This window comes from Clupea harengus, chromosome 19, assembly GCF_900700415.2.
Source record: "Clupea harengus chromosome 19, Ch_v2.0.2, whole genome shotgun sequence".
In the NCBI taxonomy this organism is placed as follows: Eukaryota; Metazoa; Chordata; class Actinopteri; order Clupeiformes; family Clupeidae; genus Clupea; species Clupea harengus.
Window position 1 is genome coordinate 21,696,983 of NC_045170.1, and position 19,470 is coordinate 21,716,452.

The window sequence follows — 19,470 nt, forward strand, 5'->3', positions numbered from 1 at the left end:
AGATAATTCTATATAGTTTATACATTGATTGCATTGGTCTGTCTACATATTCTAAGAATATTAAAACGCAATTTTAATTGTACCACTAATTTAATAATAGTGCTCAAACAGGCTTCATCTGAGGGACACAGGCCTAGACCTTTTTGATAAACTAAACTGGTTTTTCTTGTTACTATGTAAATGAAGACTGATAGGATTATTTTTCCTATCTAAGCCTGTGCTTCTCCGTGGGTTGATGCAACAACGGTTGCACCCACGCTGGACCCATTCCACAAAACACTGAAGCAGGCTTTTTGATAGAGCTTCTTAAACGTCTTACCTCGACACTGTCTTTATCTCTATATGTTTTACTATCCAACCCCTCATTCTCCTCCTCCTCAATCATCATCAATAGACTATTGTCTTTGAAATTGTAAAGTTATATGTGAAATCCATTATTTCTGCATGTATTCAGTTTATGAAATAAGATACCATTTACATCAAAGTTCCTGCTTGACTCAAAGACTATTTCTCATGACTCACACTCGCTTTCATGATCCCATAGGAGTCCATGCTTAATCCATTGTCTCCAATGGACTACGATCTTAATTGTTGGTCTCCTAGATATTCTTGGTGACACAACAGTGCCATCTAGCGGTAAAAAAAAAAACATGTTCAATTCACTGTTGCCCCCCCCCCCCCCCCCCATTTGCCAATTTCAAATGGTCTTTGAGTCCACCAAAATGATGTCCCGTTATTGACGAAATCAATTACCTCTCCCTTATTACATGCTAACAAGGGGAAGTGTACATTCAGATTTCCCTTTCTCAAAGTTACATATATTTATATTTTTATAACACTAGGGGGCGGTATACCCTCAGAAGTGTTGGGGGTAGTGGACCATTTATGGACCAAAAATGTGTGCAGGGAGACGGACGCTCACCTAACTCATATCTCCATTGACTGGCTATGAACCGAAAAACGATTATAAAAATAAATGTCTCTCTTAACACCTTTTTGCCGTTATTTCAGCCCAGTCCAATATGTGGAACTATAACTACGCACGCAGGTCTTTCTAATTATTTTCATGCAGATCTTCAACACAAGTCTACAGAGATATGGGACACACTAGTCTTAGGATAGAATGAGAGCAGGTCATTGTTAATAGTAATTACTGGGAATAATAATTAAAAAAATAGTGTACTTTATCAATACATTTTTTAATGTCTCGTTTTTTAGCAGTCAAAACATAAAATGTTCTAAAATGGGCCAAATATATTTCAGATGCCACAGTAAAACAATCAGCACTTAACCATTTATCAGTAGTTGATTCACTGTTATGATCATTACCGCAAGAGCTGCAACAGTACAGTGCGGCCAACCTAGAGCTGTCCAAGGTGCTGAATTTTCTTATATACTGTACTCTTCTGCCCTCCCTCCAGCTCTCTCTCTCTCTCTCTCTCTCTCTCTCTCTCTCTCTCAGGAATACTGAATTGAGGTAGCAGATTCAGTATAATTTAGTTGTGGAGAATATCACAGCCGTTGACAAAGAAGCGGCAAAATTACCAGCATTAGTTGGTACATTAGTTTTGCTATAGTTCACTAGGAAGTCTCTGGAGCATCTATCAGGTGCTGATATTGTGCATAAATATCAGATGAGATTGAAAGCTATTGTGCTGTTGGGCACGGCGCGTCTTTGTGAACTTCATTGTCCAATTTTTCTTTGTAAACCAGCGAATAGGTCAAATATATAGACAATGTTTCACATCCTCTGTAAGCGTAGAAGACGAGCTGCAAGAGAAATGAGAAGGCGCCCATACTGACATGCTGAGTCATTTCATTTTTCTCTGTGCTGAGCACCGAGGTGTGTGTGTGTGTGTGTGTGTGTGTGTGTGTGTGTGTGTGTGTGTGTGTGCATGCATGTGCGTGTGGAGTGCTGTGTATGTTTGAACATTTATGTTTGTGTGCTTGCGGGTGTCTGTCGATAGGTTCATATGTGAATGAGTATATATGTGGACATGTGTTTGGCGTGTGTGTGAGTTTGGAGGGTGTCACCGGTCTGATGACAGCACGTGCCGTGGCATTGTCTTCAGGCACCTCCTCGTGTCAAAGGTCACCTCCTGGCTTGCCCCCTTTGTTCAGAGACTGAGGGAGGACAACCAGTTTCCATGGAGACCTTGGTTGAACCCCCCTCCTCAGCAACCCCTTTTGACTCTGCATGAAGCACAATAAGGGAACCGGCTGGTTGCATCATCACTGGAGAAGGCTGCTTCATTATACAGCAGATCTTTCTGTCTCTGATGCAGTAGATCTGTTTTCCTCTCATGCTTGGATAGATTGTTCCCTACTAAGGACGTATTTCCTTTTGTTGGCTCTATCCCTTCTTTCTTTGATTTGCTGAGGACCTGCCACTGAAATCATATAAGTGTTATGAATAAGACTCATTTTATTGCCCTACATCATCTATCACTTCATATGTTTGAACTCCCACCTCACACTATTATCTGCTGCAAGTGTAGCGGAAGTATTTAATATACAAAATAATATACATTTTAAATTAAAACAATACTTGCACAAATATCCACATAATGTATCCTTGACTGGGTTGCCTATGTTGACCTATGTCATAGAGATGTTTAGATGAGCCATGCACTGGTTCCTCTGGGTACACTTGCTTACATCAGCGTCCCTCTAATGAAAGGTAAAGGTCTGGTATTTAGCAGATGCTTTTATACAAAATGACTTACAAAGGCATCCTACAGTGAATCGAACCCGGGTCAACCGTTTACAAGGCGGCGACTCTAATCAATGGGCGCGGTTGCCACGGAAGTTCAGTTGAATGACTGAGTGAAACAGGTGCACCTCAGTCTAACTGTCTGAATCAGCAACGTATAATGTGGTGACAGTAATGGGGTTTACTGTTCAGCTATGACAGTGTCAAATGAGTCACATCGCCTCTTGGACGAGATGTCGCCGCGCCGTCTTTGTTTCCTGTAACCGCAACAGGTGTTCAAGTCCATCCCTCAACTCTGGGGAGATTCTCGGTTTCGTTTCATCATTTCGGTTTTAAGTTATCGGTTTTCTGCTGTTTGAATTATTCAGTCATGCTCAGGATCTAGTTTTTGTGAATTACTCATAACCTTACATTGGAGAGTTGGGTTCCCATATCAGGTTTGTTGGCGCACTCATCAGTACCTGAATACAAACCAAAACCTGAGAACACACACTGCCTTCATGAATTCCTGTATTCCACTGACTCATTGACATGCACATATCAACCAGCGACTCGCGAGTCAGTAAAACAGTAACCGATAATGGTCAGATAACAAGTTTTGTCGGTCACCAACTATGTATTTAAAGGATACTTGGAAATCACAAGTTTATCCTCGTTTACACTGAACATGGATTGCAGTGAAGCTACTTTTACATCGCTAGCACATTCTATTCTCCATTTCGGTGGTGAGTAACTTTTCATAGGCAACTTTAAGGTAGGCTGTTGAATACAGAATGTCACTCCTATCTTACGGCTTCCCGTGGTTTTCTTAATATTTTATAATATGTAACCAACAAAACGTTCCTTCGACAACCAGGGATGCAAATATGTGGGATGCGTACATTTCCAACCCGGAAACAAAAATGTGGTAAATCAATGACACGTTTATATTTGTATTTGGTGTTGTTGGGATTTGTTGTTGTTGAGCATATTTAATAATATAGCAAAGCCATGTTAAATAGCCTATGCAAATGACGTCACATTAGAACATGTGTGCCTGCGTGCACTGAAATGCTATTGTGAGCATGCGCTGAATAAACGGTCAGTTGTGAGTTCCCAGACCAAAGAGAAGATGGTAGTCTGTACTCTTTTCTCCCGTGAATGCTAACTACTAGTAGGTACTAGCTAACCACATTGGTGACTGTTATAACGATAGACTGCTGCAGAAATGTCTAACGCTACAGGTTATGGGCCCAGTCATTCAGGCCAAAGGTGGTTCAGACTTTTATTCGACGGTGAAGAGAAAAGTTACGAGCTCTGGGAAACGAGGTTCCTCGCGCACATGGAGTTACGTCGCCTCAGAGAAGTTATCTCGAAAGACCCGGAGATAGATGAGGATGACGAAGAAGCTCTCGCGGAAGATGAGGAAAAGAACGGTGAGGCATATGCAGAACTAGTGCAATGTCTAGATAACAAGAGTTTGTCATTGGTAATGAGGGACGCGAAACGTGATGGAAGAAAAGCACTGAATATTCTTCGCGCGCACTATGCGGGAAAGGACAAGCCCCGCGTTGTGAGTTTGTATTGTGAACTTTCCTCGCTCCATAAGGCTAGCAATGAAACAGTCACTGACTATATTATCCGAGCAGAGACTATATTCACGTCATTGAGAAGAGCAGACGAGCATATTAGTGATGGGCTTCAGATGGCTATGGTAGTAAAAGGGCTACCTGATTCATACAAGCCATTCGTCGTGTACATCACTCAGACAAGTGACACTGTAACGTTCGGCGAGTTTAAAACAAAACTGCGAAGTTACGAGAGTACTGAAAAATATGGGAAGAGTGACGTGAATGTTGAAGAAGACAACGTGATGAAGACTAGCGGGGCAACGAGGTCACGAGGAAGAGGAAAGAAAATGGACCTGGCTGATGTCGAGTGTTACACGTGCGGTAAAAAGGGACACATGGCCAGGACATGTCCTGGAGGATACCAGGTGAGAAGAGAGGAACGAAAATGGGACACACCACAGCGAGGAAGGGGACGCAGCCGAGGACAAGGCCGTGACCATATGAGGAAAGCTGATGGAGAGACAGAGGCAGAGTCTACATCTTTCTGTTTCAGGATGAGTGACTGTCCTACACAAAGAGGAAACAAGAAGGGTCTCATGGTCGACTGCGGCGCCACAACACACATGATCAACGACGCCACAAAGTTCAAAACAGTTGACAAGAGCTTCAGACCCGAGGACCACATGATCGAGCTTGCCGACGGATCGAAGGTGAGCGGGATGGCGAAGATGAGGGGAGACGCCGAAGTCTACTTGCTGGACAGCGAGGGGCGACAGGTGAAAACGAGGCTCAAGCAAGCACTCTACATCCCATCGTTTCCACAAAACATCTTTTCAGTCAAAGCAGCGACAGCCAACGGAGCTGAGGTCCGCTTCAAGGACGGTAATGACTGGCTGGTCCACAAGGACGGTACCAAGTTCAAAATGGACGTGTATGGTAGGCTGTATTACCTTAGCACTGTAGAGGATGAAAATGTTGATGAAGTGTATGGTTGTCATGACATTCAAACGTGGCATAGGATACTTGGTCATTGCAATTTTGAGGATGTTGCAAAATTAGAAAAGGTGGTTGAAGGGATGTCTATAAAAGGGAAACATGACAAGTCCAACCAAAACTGTGAAATATGCACACAGGGCAAATTTACACAAAGCAGAAACAGACAGGCAGACGCTAAAGCTACAACTGTATTAGAGCTAGTTCACACAGACCTATGCGGTCCTATAGAACCAGCAGATAAAGATGGATACAGATATGCAATAGCATTTACTGATGATTACAGTGGGATGATTTTTTCATACTTTATTAAAGCAAAGAGTGACACGACAAAAGCTACAGAAAAATTCATAGCAGATGTAGCTACATATGGAAAGGTAAAGTGCATAAGGTCTGATAACGGCACAGAGTTTACCGGGCAGGAGTTCCAGTCTTTACTTAGGAGTAACGGGATAAGGCATGAGAAGAGTGCACCCTACTCACCTCATCAGAATGGAACTGCCGAAAGAGGTTGGAGAACCTTATTTGAGATGTCTCGATGCATGCTATTGGAGAGTAACCTCCCAAAGCAATTATGGACATATGCTGTACAGACAGCAGCTCAAATCCGCAACAGGTGCTACAGTAAGCGGCTAGAGCAGACACCTTACCGTGTTTTCACAGGAAAAACACCTAACCTATCTAACATGAATATATTTGGCTCTGAATGCTACGTATATCAGCAGGATAAGAAAAAGCTGGATTCTAGATGCAAAAAGGGGATCCTTGTAGGCTATGACAAATATAGTCCAGCATATAACGTGTATTATCCTGAGACAGGAAAAGTCCTAAAACATAGGCTGGTGAAATTCATCACCAAAGGTAGCGCAGATAGCCAGACTCAGACAGATTGTGACATGGGGGAAGACATTGAGAGTTATGGAGATACACCACCGAAGAGAGTCAATCAGGGACAGCCTAAGGAGAGTAAAGAGTCAAATGTTGAGGAGACTGCTGAGGCAGGTCCGAGCCAGACAGATATTACTCAGAGAGAAGAGGGAGAAAAGAGATACCCTACGAGACAGAGAAAGGCTCCAGAATACTTAAAAGAGTACCAGTGTAAAGCTGAGTGTAATGACGAAAGTGAAAATGTAGATTATTTCTACAGAGTAGCTTATGATGTACCTAAAACACTGAAAGAGGCAATGGACTCTAAGAAGTCAAAAATGTGGGCTGACGCGATGAAAGAGGAGATGAATTCTTTGACAGAGAATGAGACTTTCACTCTGACCCCACTGCCAAGAGGCAAACAAGCAGTGGGAGGTCGCTGGGTGTATGCAGTGAAAGAGAGCCCAGATGGATCTGAGACTTGTAAAGCCAGATATGTTGCAAAGGGGTATAGTCAAGTGGAAGGGATTGATTATAAAGAGACCTTTTCACCGACAGCCAACATGACCTCTGTACGAGCATTAATGCAGGTGGCTGTACAGGAGGATCTTACCCTACACCAAATGGATGTGAAGACTGCTTACCTCCATGCTCCAATAGACTGTGAGGTATATATGGAGCAACCGGAAGGTTTTGAGATCAAGTCAAAAACAGGGGAACACTTAGTGTGTAAACTCAACAAGTCACTGTATGGTTTAAAACAGTCCGGGCGTAACTGGAACATGTTACTGCATGATCACCTTACAGAGAATGGTTTTGTGCAAAATGATGCTGATCATTGTGTCTACAGCAGAAAATCTGAGAAGGAGAAAGTGATTCTGTTAGTATGGGTAGATGACTTAATCATAGCAGCGAGTAACAACACCTTACTCAGTGATGTAAAAGAAATATTGAAGAGAAGGTTTAAGATGAAAGATATGGGTCCACTTAAACACTTCCTGGGTATCGATTTCAGACAGAGTGAGGGAGAGATCAAAATGACTCAAAAGAGACACGTAGAGAAGATATTAGCGAAATTTGGAATGTCTGAATGCAAACCGAGATCCACCCCATGTGAGCAAAAGTTAAACTTCGACAGTGAGGGTGAAGTTATTGATTCAACAGGATATAGAGAGATAGTAGGTAGCTTGATATACATTATGACATGTACCAGACCTGACCTGAGCTGGGTTGTTAGTAAACTATCTCAATACCTAGCAGAACCAAAGCAACAGCATTGGGCTACAGCAAAACACATATTGAGGTACTTAAAGGGTACTATGGATCAAGAACTACACTACCAGAAATGTGAGGAAAGCCTACTACAGCTGGAGGGATATAGTGATGCTGATTGGGCAGCTGATAAGGATGATAGGAGGAGCACAAGTGGATACTGTTTCAGCTTAACTGAGAATGGTCCAGTTATATCGTGGAAGAGTAGGAAACAGCCAACGGTGGCATTATCCACCTGCGAAGCTGAGTATATGGCACTAGCAGCCACTACTCAAGAGAGTATGTACCTTGTACAACTACTTAAAGGGATTGATAGTAGTAACCAGCATATACCAGTCAAGATATATGAGGACAACCAGGGGGCGATAGCTTTATCTAAGAACCCAGTATGCAGACAGAGAAGCAAACACATCGATATAAAGTATCACTTTGTACGGTCTGCACACGCAGAAGGTAAAATATCTATAGAATACTGTCCTACTGCAGACATGGTAGCTGATGTACTTACCAAGCCAGTGACAAAGGCTAAGTTTGAGAGTTTCAAGGGATATTTGTTTGGAGAGTAATGTGAACTGACAGATGTAAATGTTTTGAAGTTTTAGAACACTGCCAGTATGTCAAATGTTTTATTTTGGAGTTATGTATTTTTGGTTTCTATTTACCACTATAGAAAGCTATACACATGTCTTTGAGTGGGAGTGTTGAGCATATTTAATAATATAGCAAAGCCATGTTAAATAGCCTATGCAAATGACGTCACATTAGAACATGTGTGCCTGCGTGCACTGAAATGCTATTGTGAGCATGCGCTGAATAAACGGTCAGTTGTGAGTTCCCAGACCAAAGAGAAGATGGTAGTCTGTACTCTTTTCTCCCGTGAATGCTAACTACTAGTAGGTACTAGCTAACCACATTGGTGACTGTTATAACGATAGACTGCTGCAGAAATGTCTAACGCTACAGTTGTTAACAAGCAATGTAAATGTTTTTTTTATTTATTTTTTTTACTTATGTTCTACAATATAGGATGCAAACACTTAACCTCGCCGTTCTTACACATTGCACAACTCTGTCACCAAAAACACGTCAAATAGTGAAGGTCCATTTAAGAATATGGCCACACACCTGTCTCTTGTTATGCGTCACCAGTTACTCTTCAGGTACCATCAGAACGACTAGAAATACCCACTAGGGGGCCCTGATAAAACAGGGTCATTAGGGCACTGCCCTCCTAAAACAAGAACCTTTCCCCTGTACAATCAGTTGATACCGACCATACTGCCCATCCTTGCATTCTAAGTCATTACAATTATGATAAAACAAAGAAAATAAGGTGTTAGCCGCTTAAAGGTAAGCGCATACAAACAATACTATTTTTTATTTCCTGTTCTCTAAAAGGTACATGTTAATTCTGATTAACTGTAAGGAAAATTGTGCTTATTTTATGGGCCTATTCTAATTTGTTGGTACGTAGGCTAGATGAAAGCATAGTCCACTTTGCACTTCGTTCAAAGGCCGTGAAAGGAGAGAGAGCATTTTGAAACCATGGATTCCTTATCCCACTGGCACTTCCCCCACCCCCACAGCCAACTCGGGCGGTGCAAACCCCTGTTTACATTCACATTCATTATCTGCATCCGTCAGCGATTTGCTCTAGAGCCGCTCAATTAAATGGCATTTACGCGCAGCTCTCGCCAAACAATCACCAATGTGACTAAATGAGAACAACGCACGAGGGATAAGTGTGAGGCATGTTTGGATCTCTGTGATGAGGTCATTATTTTTTTTTTATCCAACCATGAGCAGAAGATGATAATTTTCTTCTCTCAAATTAATTTGTTTACATTAATATCCCTCCTGTGACTTAAATGTTCAGAGATACATCTGTGTAATGTCAGTCAATACTGTGATAGACAATTCATGCCACAAATCCTGACAATCAAGCAAAACATTTGTAAGTGAACATGTTTTAATATTGTCCACGTGTAAGCCCAATGACCAATCCAAACTCACAACAGTGTCTGTAAAAATAGACTTAATTTTGAACTGATTAACTGATCAGCTACATTTTCAATGAAATGATTGAAGGGCAAGCGTAGACCTCGTTAGATACGTACTTTTTGCCTTTTTTCTCAGGCTAGCTTACTCATCCTCACGCTTTGGACGTAAGGTTTGGAATGCGGAGGGACTGGCTCTAATAATTGTGAGCTGGACAGAGAAAACTGACCGTCCACGCTGAGTCGCCCAAGGCAGGGTGGGGGTTGCGGGTCACGTAATACTGTCCGAAGGGAACGCAGCGGGGGGGGGGGGGGTCTTCTGACCCATGCAGCTTCAGTTAGGTGTTTTTCGCCTCTGATTGGTCGCTCCCTGATTTTGGGGCATATTAACGTGGAATGTGTAATTTATCAGCAAGATGATTGCAATTGAGTATCACGTGGCCTTGACCGAAAAAGGTGGGGGTGGTATTTGAGATAGATATGGTTAAGAGGTATTGGTGCTTTGTGCTTGAGAAGTGACCGATGTCTTGCAGAGAGGATTTACAGATAAAAGGACAATCATTTGGATACCTATTTTTTGTTTGTTTGATTCAGCTGGAGTTCTAGAGACCCTGGATACCCCAAGCCATGGCGGAAGGTAATGACAACGTGTCCTGGTAGTATTATTGGGAGGTTTTAAGACGTGCCTTTTCTAAAGGGAGAAGAAACAAAAAGAGAATTGGTGGGTTGGGTTTCCTTGCATTGTCTCTCAGATTTGGGGGGTCCTTTTCAAAAAAAGCCTTCCCAGCTATCCTTTTACTTCATATCGGTGGGGCCAAAATGTCCCCAAATCCTTTTGTGTGCGCGTTTCCACTGGCGGCCGTGTCTTCATTATAGAATGTTTTTTTCGGGGGGTGATTTTGAAAGGCTCTTGAGGAGGTAGTGGCGTGCGTGGGGTGCGTGGACACGGATACTCAGGATTATAATTTACACGGGGAAAACGGGCGATATGGACTCAGTTTGTCATCAGCATTACACAGGTGAGGTATTGCACACATTTTGCCTCCAATCGTCGGCAATATTGGTCGAGGGGCAATTGAGGGTAGGCTAGTTACGTTTAAATTTGATTATATGTATTTCATTGAAACAAGTGTCTCAAAGGCTTTGACGTGTCTTTGGCCACGGAATTTTCTTTTATCGAAATGCAGAATATTATTAAATATTTTATAACTTTAAAAATATTACATTCATGGAATGTATATCATACAAATATGAAGCTACTGTTGTCAGTCGACTGTCAAACATAAGTATATAAATGTATAGAGACGATTAAAATGAAGTTTATTTAAACTATGTTAATAGTTCATGTCAATATGGATGTGTCAAATGTTCAGATACATTTATTGTCACGTTGACGTTTATTTTGAATTCATTTAATTTCCTGTTGAGGTAACTAGAATCAACAACTTCTCAGTTTTTTCATAGTAACTTTTTCTGATATTCCTATTTTTTCAAACCAGATCACTGCAGTTCTGCTTTAAAGATAAATGATTGGATTGTTCCTCAGAGAATACTTCATTGATTGATGGCATTGATATGCATATATTATAGATATATCGATTGATTTGTCGTTTTACTAAAGGATATTTTTTATCATTTGTTTATTATTTTAATTATTATTATTTATTATTATTAACAATAACAATCAAGCATTTCATTTAGGCTACGTGTATTCGTTTGAAAAGAATGCACAAAAAAATTATATTGTAGATGTTGAAACTTATTTCCAAAAGTTGCCTCGAATAAAAATCCATTTGAACGATAAGCATGTGTCACGGTGGAGCTGTACACGAGTCACTCCACGGGTGCCATGCCTTCATTTCGCGGGAAGCTTCAGTTACCTCTTTATGCAACACGTTGATAAACCAATCCATGTCGAACCACGGTGATACCGAAGAACATCCACGTAAGATACCAGTATTACTCGAACGAATAAGTGAATAATTGGGTTTATTTAACCCGGACGATTCTTCGTGTTGGATTGAGAGAATTTCTCACATGGTTGTGGTATTTTGTTTCATCCGAAGGGGGCTGCGCAAAGACCGAAGAGGGGGAGGCATCGAGCTCCGAGGAGGATTCAAGCTCCTTCCACGGTAACGGAGTGTGTAAATGGTTCAACGTACGGATGGGGTTCGGCTTCCTGTCCATGACCAACCGGGACGGTGTCCCACTCGAAACCCCCGTCGATGTGTTTGTTCATCAGGTGAGTCCGATACATTGACGCGCCATAGTATTGCGTGTGACATTGTTTATTGTTTTCAAGGCCCAGCATGGAGTTCACGTAAGGATATTAAGCTATTGGCTAACACATAGTGGACAAATCCACTTGCTTTTCAGTTATATGAAGACTGTTTTGTGGAACATGGCGAAATGATCTAAAGATAGCGTAAATTCTTCCCGCCCCTTAATGGCTTGCATCGTGTTTGTTATTGATCGGATGCCACTGAAAAAAAGAGCAAATGCAATCTTATCTAACCAATTGCCATAGAGAGGTTTGTACTCAACAAAACGTAGCTTTGCGTTGAGATTTTAAGTATTTTAATTTTTAAAGATGAGCAAAGATGCAGATCATTCAGACAAATGCTCTGAATGTAAGGACATTCTCACCCATTTTTACATTTGGATCGATATGTAATGACGACTCTAGGTTTCCGTAATCTTATCTCACTCTGTGTGTGTAAGTGTGTTTTGGAACTGGACTGTTCTCACAGGGTTGTGCAATCCCATTCTGTTTTTCTCTGTGTGCTTCATCCACGCCTCCAAGTGAACTTTTTTAACCTACTCTATAGGCATATGCTGGGTTGGATGGCATTATAGGGGAATAATGATTACCATCAACGGTCCTTACCGATTGTGGTGGTTGCTATGTACTAGTCCTAATCAAGGTGCATTGGTACCAGATACCTAATCATTTTCATACCAGTAGGTCCACTGCTGGTGAAGAAAAACATGACTCCAGTGATTTTTCTCCTGGTGTGGGATTGTGCGGTTTAAAAAAAAATTATTTATGTATTTTTATATACAGTAAAACTATCATATAACCTTTAGCCTTGCAAAAATCATTTGAAAACCAGTCATGTTGTTTTTTTCAGACATAAGCAGTTCCCTATTGGAGGAAAAAAAAGTTCCCTATCTTTTTCTTTTTTTTTTTTTGTCTTTTTTTTATCCCAGAGATTGAGCTGTTTTTCCTCTATGGGTGAGCTGCCCTTGTGTGTGTGATCAGGCGTGGCTCACGTTCAGTGAAGATAATTAGTCCCATATCCCTCAGCTTTGGTCCTTGGTTTATAGTGATAGTGAATGGTTCTAATTGGGGCCCTCCCATGCCCAGGAAAATATGCTGGTCTGTGTATTTGAGTAAGATCAGAATGGCATTGTGCTTTCAAATGCCTATTCCACCCACCCCATGATGAAAGGTATTACAGCCACTAAACCTGGTGCTATTGGTCATGCCAAGTGCTGTGAACTGCATGTAATCTCTAATATTTCAGTGTGTCGTTTAGTTGATGGTATTGATAAGAAGGCCAGGGAGATGTTTTAATAGAGTCCTACCAGGATCCATAATCAAATTGAGTGACTAGATACCAGGATCCATAACCTTAAAACTTAAGGCAAGACTTCCCTTCGTAGTGTGACTCTGGAACTACTCTCTGGTAGAGGACCTGTAGAGTTGGGTTGGACAATGGCGGCCATTGTCAGGCCAACAGAAGGAAATCCTGACAGCTCTGATCGGTTACTGAACAGTGAATCGATTAATGAGAGGTGGTACGGGTGTAGATGCAGAGCTCCTAAGACAGCTATATTAAAGTAAGTTTGTGAACAAAAGTTAACTTTTCACAGAAATATAGGACCCACATATACCGGTTTCTTAAGATCAAAGCAAATTGATTGAAAGTAAAAAAAAAAGTGAAAAAGTGTTGGGGTTCATGAAGGAGCACTAGAGAGAATTTGGAGTCACAGTATTTGGTATTTGGAGTCACAGCCTACCAGCAGAACTAAGAGAGAACTTCAGGAAGTGTGTGTGTGTGTGTGTGTGTGTGTGTGTGTGTGTGTGTGTGTGTGTGTGTGTGTGTGTGTGTGTGTGTGTGTGTGTGTGTGTGTGTGTGTGTGTGTGTGTGTGTGTGTGTGTGTGTGTGAGCCAGACTCATTCATAAAAATCTTCAGGAGGAGCCCATTGTAAAAGGGGGTAGTGGTAGAGGTCAGAGGATGGTTCCGGGAAGCCCTGGCGGGGTGGGGAGGAATGAGAGGTTGTCAAGCAATCAGGCTCGGAATTCCTTTCCCACCAAACTCACTTCAAGGCCCACCCAGCCTCCTCCCAGGCGCAGACAGGGGTGTTTGGGATAAGCTTGACAGCATGTGCGAAACCATAAACTGACCCTATAGGAACCCCCCCCCCACACACACACACACGATCATCCTCTTGTGTAGCTTTACAACACTTACTTCACAATATGACTACATCATCTAAACAGCTCTTGAATGTTGGTGCTGTTTTTTAGCCTGACTTCCCCCACCATGTTTTTGGTTTTTTCCTTCTTCCTCTTTCTCAAGGGTCTGGCCACTACTATGCCCCAGCGATCTATCAGGAGAATTTATTGCTCCAGAGTATGTTGAAACATGTTTTCAGGAGTTACTAATCATATCAGCATTGCTAGTTCAAAGGCTCATGTTAGCTTATGGTTGTTTTGTTTCATTTTATTTTCCCTCTCCTAACCTTTCCCACACGTGTCTGTTAAGCAACTATCCCAAGAATGCACCCCCTCCCTCCCCTGCCCTCCCCTGGCTACCTTTCCCCAGCTCTCCCAGTGCCTGTGTGTGAGTCAGATTGGAGTTTGACCACATGGGCTCTTTGGTGAGAGGGTCTGGGCTGATGGTTTCACCAGAGGAAGGGAATGGGGATTGCTTGCTGCTTGGAGTGGTACTCCATCCCACTACACTGGGGGAGGGGTGTTTGCAGTTAGACCAGTTCCACACACACACACACACACTCTGTGGGTAGAACTGGGCATTGATGTTTTAACCAGGTTGTCAATTGAGTACGATTTTCTATGGGTTTTCTCACAGAGGAAGTGGGGAAGCTTGGATGTTGCCATTGACATATTGAAATGCACAAATAGCTTGATGCACGCATGCATGCACACCATTGCTGTGGTAAACAAAAGCTTGTTATTGATGCACCATTTTCTTTGTCATTTAGCGGCTTGGTTTGTGAAACTGATTAATGTTATTCTCAAAAGTGTTCTCATTTTTGTTTAATCACATCATTTTCGTTTTACATCTGTTATTTAGGAGCCCATATGTTTGTTCTTGCTTCCTGAATTCTGAATGTGTCTCTTTCCCCCTCCCCCTCCCTGCTCTGACAGAGCAAGCTGCAGATGGAGGGCTTCCGCAGCCTAAGAGAGGGAGAGGCCGTGGAGTTCACCTTCAAGAAGTCCTCCAAGGGCCTGGAGTCACTGGAGGTTACTGGCCCCAAGGGAGCACCCTGTGTGGGCAGCGAGAAGAGACCCAAGGGTGCCCTGAAGCGCCGCTCAAAGGGAGACAAGTGAGTCAACTTTCACAACCTGTGTGAGGAAGCCCTAGTCAGAGAGAAAGACCAGTAGAACTGGAACTGTGTTACCGGCAGGCTCCTGTTTTTAAAATCTGCAATGTTTTGATGCAGAGTTCTTGTCAAAGACCTTGAGGCTTGAATGCTGTGTGTGTGTGTGTGTGCGCCTGCGTGCCTGCGTGCCTGCGTGCGTGGGTGGGAGGAGATATTTTGTCTCCATGCTTGGAGTTGTTTTTGTCCATCATCATTTTGGTGAACAAGTGCATGCTTCTGTTTGTAATTGTGTCACTTTTCCACTAGATAATGCCCGATTACTTCCAAATTCTGTGAAATGGTTACAGGGAGAGTGCTGAAATCGGTCCCAGTCAGAGTCCCCTGTTGCAGCTTGTTATGAAGCAAAGGGATCTGCATTTCTGTTGGGCCTTTACTACTTGCCCACATGATCATGATACTCATGACAATACTGCAAGGACCACAGCTGTGAACGTATTGCTGGAATCACAAGCACTGTTGTCATGGTACACCTAGCCACAATAGATAGACTAATTGGCTTCACTGTGTGGTACAGAGGCTAAAGATGCTCCATAATGCAGGGAAGTACAGATTGTCTCGTAATATTGGCAGGTGGAAAGAGATGGACTTGCATGTAAAGTATGCATGATGAACGCATTGAGAATATTCCCATATCATGGACGAGTCCTTTTTTCACCGAAGAAGGAAATGGTCCTCAGATGATGGCAAACAAAGCCTCCCCCCCCCCCCCCCCCTTCCTCTTCTGGCTTGGTGCCGCTGCTGCTCACTGGTGATGACTTGACCTGGATCAATAGGTTGTTAAAAATCTCAAGACCCAAGAGTTAAACCGCACCAAGCCATCGCTTTCTCTCTCAACCCCCCCCCCCCCCATCCATCCCTCTATCCTGCCACGCGGAACCCAGTTACCAGTTATTGATGGTTAAAGCCTCCCGACAATCCTTCGCCCTTTTAATCATTTGCGCAGGCCGGGCTGATGGCTCGGAGGAATCATGGGTAAATTCAGCCGTCCTGTGTAAACTTGCTTTACTAAATTGCACAAATCTGGGTTGTGGCTGTTCTTAAATCACTCCGTCCCATTGACTGCATTATTTGCGAGGAGATGCAGCTCTGTGGCTGGCTGGCTGGCCTTTCTGTGATATTGACCTGCCTATTTCTGAGAGAATGGGTCCACTAGGTTTGAGGAGAACGTTAGTGAACTATGATTGTCACAGAACAAGGCATATGGAAGCCCATGAGATGGTATGAAGCTGAGAAGCGTATGTTTGTTTATATTTCTGCTCTATATTATGATTCTTATTCCCTTCAAGTGTATCATTGACACACTGTCACAAGTGTGGGCACAGCAGGAGGGAAAATTTGTGTCCATTTAATTAATAACAGATGTAGGTGCCGGAAAGGGGTCAGAGGTCACTGCTGCCATGGCAACTGTGGGGTGTGGTGAGAGTGAGCATGGTTGGTGGGTGGGGTGGGAGGTGGGGAAGCGTGAGTGAGGGTCAAAGGGCATAGGTCATGCTGCAGTATTGAAACAAAGAACCAAAGAGCCCCCCCCCCCCCAATACCCAAATGGCCTGTCCACATGCAACCTGATCAATAATGCCCCCCACCACCACCACCACCTTGAATGCAGAAGGATGGGGGGCAGGGGAGAAAAGCAGGCATTGGTCAAGAGGTGGATCTGTGGCTTTGTATCATCAGCCAAGGCAAAGGCTGAGCTTTGCTGCAGTTTTCAGCGTAGGTGTTGCTCAGTGTCCACCATAAATAGATATTTGTTATTTTTGGTGGTCAATGCATTAGAAATGTTATGCTGTAGTTACTGGAGGAAATGTTGTTCGATCTCCTTGCACATCTTGTGAAGGACCGTTTAATGGAAAGATTGTAAATGCAGTACATGTGCATTTTATTCCAAACTATGCATAGCTGCACAACAGAGCATTTTCATTGTGATTTAATGCAAAATCCACATCCACAAACAGCAACCGCATTTCCCAATTACCTCTTCAAGTACTGCATGCCCATCATATACTGCCCTCTGGTGGTCACAGCTGACATTTTCCCCTCCTCTTTACTTCCATGCCCTTTTATACAACTAAAATGTTTTGTTTTATTGAATATTTGTAAGATACTTAAATGTATAAGCCCCATATTTCAGCTCAGCTACACAACATAAAGTTCAACCAATCGAACCTTGTTCCAACAGCTAGGACACACAGTATAACCTTAATAATGTTGCATAACTGGTCATAGTTAATGTTCTGAAATACCACTTAAAAACTGATTTTAAGTAATGCGTTATTAATTTTTTTAATGTATTTGCATTATTTTATTTTCCATTTTATCTTCCATGCTTTGGTAGATGCTACAACTGTGGAGGCCCTAACCACCATGCCAAAGAATGCCAGCTGCCCCCTCAGCCCAAGAAGTGCCATTTCTGCCAGAGCATAGCCCATATGGTGGCCAGCTGTCCGGTCAAAGCACAGCAGTCCTCACCTGGATCTCAGGGAAGGTCGTCCTCAGCAACAGGCGGAGAGGAAGAGGAGGCGACCGACCCCGCTCCTGCTTCACTTCCCCCTGAGAGCTCAGACTGAGTGGCAGGATCAGGGAGACACAAGCCAATCAAAACGCATCACTGTAATGCTGCTTCTAGAACTACCTCAGGTTTTTTTTTTGTTTAGTTTGTTTATTTGAGCATAGACAACAGATGAGTTATTCTCGGAATGTCGTTGTTGGTTTAGATGTTGAGTTGGTGAGAAGCAGAAGACCACTGTATATCTTCCCGAAATCACAATGGTATTGAATAACAGTAACAGCTTTTTAGTGACAAAATACTTTTAGTTTGACATTTTCTGCCTCAAATTTTTTTCTGCCTTAGCAAAGTGTCTTAGATTCGTATGGTAACAATCAGAAAACCAATGAGTTTACAAACGGCAATAATCAAGGATGAGCATCGTGATCATACCATATCATTTTTTTCCTGTGGGTAAAGTTTAGGCCTTGGCTTGTTGAACAGATGTGAAGTTAATGACTTGGTACTCCTTGATTTACAACCCTTTTTCCTCCTTATTTAAGAACAATATTTGCCAAAGAATAGAGAAACAAGTCTTTATTTTTGAACATAATGTGTCTTGACTCCTATGAATGTTAAGGAGACTGAAGAAAAGAAGGCTGTTTGTCCTCCGTCCAAGGAGGCGCAGCCCTTTTCTGCAAACAATCACCTTGATTTCTATGGCCAAGTGAATGTTTAAGACTAGTGTAACTAACTACAGAGTACTGCATTTCTATGCTGTCAGAACTCAATGTGTTGCCTCTTCCTGCCTTTTACATTGGTGGTGATTTGTCATATCATCTATTTTAATGTAATTCAAGTGTTTCTTCAGGTTGCACAGTTGTTAAACCCAAATATGGTCAGATATTATAAAACCTGGATGGCTTGTGTGAGCTGTCAGTGTTGGAAAAAGGCTTGATTGTAAAAGAATGGGGTCCCTGTAGTTTTTATGTAAACATATTGGGGAAGTACCATAAAATTCCGCAAGGGAGTTTTGTTTGTTTGTTTGTACTTGGAAAAATGTCCAGAAAGCTAGTGCGTTAGCCAGAGCTCTCTTCGACAGTCATGTTCATGGCTCTTTAGCACCCCCTATGACAGAATGTAAGAACTGCAAGGGACTCAGAGTGCATCATGGGAGCTCTGTCAGACTTTATCTCCACTTTTACGGGAGAAACCGGGAGACATCCCGATACATTAATGTACATAGATATCATAATCATTTAAAACCATGATTTATTTATTTCTAACCACACTTACTTTATTGGGATTCATGAAGATTCTCTTTATTTTTTTCAAGCCTTGAGGTTTTGTTTACTTCTTTGGCTGTAATGTTTGATAATCTTATTTTCACAGTGTGATTTATTTTGCTGTGTTTTCTGGCACCTCATTTATGGGATCTGAAAATCCTCCTCCTTAGTTTTGAGCTATGCAAAAAATGCATGGAGCAATTCTCTGCACTAATCATGCGTTAAACACTATTGGTTTATCTTGGGATTGTATTGTTTGTTTTCTACTTTTAAATGATGGACTGGGCTGTTATCACAGCCCGGGTTTTACCTTCCCACAAATCCTCAGTTTTTGCTCAGGGAATTATTTAATCACTTTATTTTATTTTTCAAAAATGGTTTCATTTTGAAACACAGGCCTGCATGCACAGCGGATCAATGCGCTGGTTTGCTGGAAAACTGTGTGTATTATATGCCTAAAGCAAGCCTGTTGAACAATGCACTACTTTCACTGTTACAACCTACAGGTCTCATATTTATTCCATGACTTTATATTAGCTTACATAATTAGCTTTTTGGTTGTGGTGGATTAAAGTCGAGTTATAGTCAAAAGGTTTTTTAGATTTGAAAATCGAAAGATAAATATTCCCTTATTGAAATAAAGGATTTCTCTTAGCCCTTTCATGGTGTGTAGTG

The 19,470-nt window shown here is 42.2% G+C and overlaps 1 protein-coding gene across 4 annotated transcripts; it reads left to right on the forward strand.

Moving 5' to 3' along the window:
- The first annotated feature begins 8,387 nt into the window (after positions 1-8,387).
- Positions 8,388-19,464, forward strand: lin28ab (lin-28 homolog Ab). Of its 4 annotated transcripts, XM_012831403.3 has the most exons (5): positions 9,814-9,848; positions 9,987-10,029; positions 11,459-11,634; positions 14,792-14,970; positions 17,360-19,464. In XM_012831403.3, exons 2-5 carry the CDS (start codon positions 10,020-10,022, stop codon positions 17,589-17,591), a joined length of 597 nt encoding a protein of 198 aa, XP_012686857.1. In that variant the 5' UTR covers positions 9,814-9,848; positions 9,987-10,019; the 3' UTR covers positions 17,592-19,464. The 4 variants fall into 4 exon arrangements, with proteins under 4 accessions (XP_031442432.1, XP_012686857.1, XP_031442431.1 ...); XM_031586572.2 differs by lacking the exons at positions 9,814-9,848; positions 9,987-10,029 and adding an exon at positions 8,388-8,745; XM_031586571.2 differs by lacking the exons at positions 9,814-9,848; positions 9,987-10,029 and adding an exon at positions 10,306-10,411.
- The last annotated feature ends 6 nt before the right edge of the window (positions 19,465-19,470 follow it).

Coding starts and splice junctions, on each gene's coding strand:
- lin28ab (XM_031586570.1), top strand. CDS start 11,304: ATGTCGAACCACGGTGATACCGAAGAACATCCAC. Junction 11,338..11,458: donor TGATACCGAAGAACATCCAC/GTAAGATACCAG, acceptor TTTCATCCGAAG/GGGGCTGCGCAAAGACCGAA. Junction 14,971..17,359: donor CGCCGCTCAAAGGGAGACAA/GTGAGTCAACTT, acceptor ATGCTTTGGTAG/ATGCTACAACTGTGGAGGCC.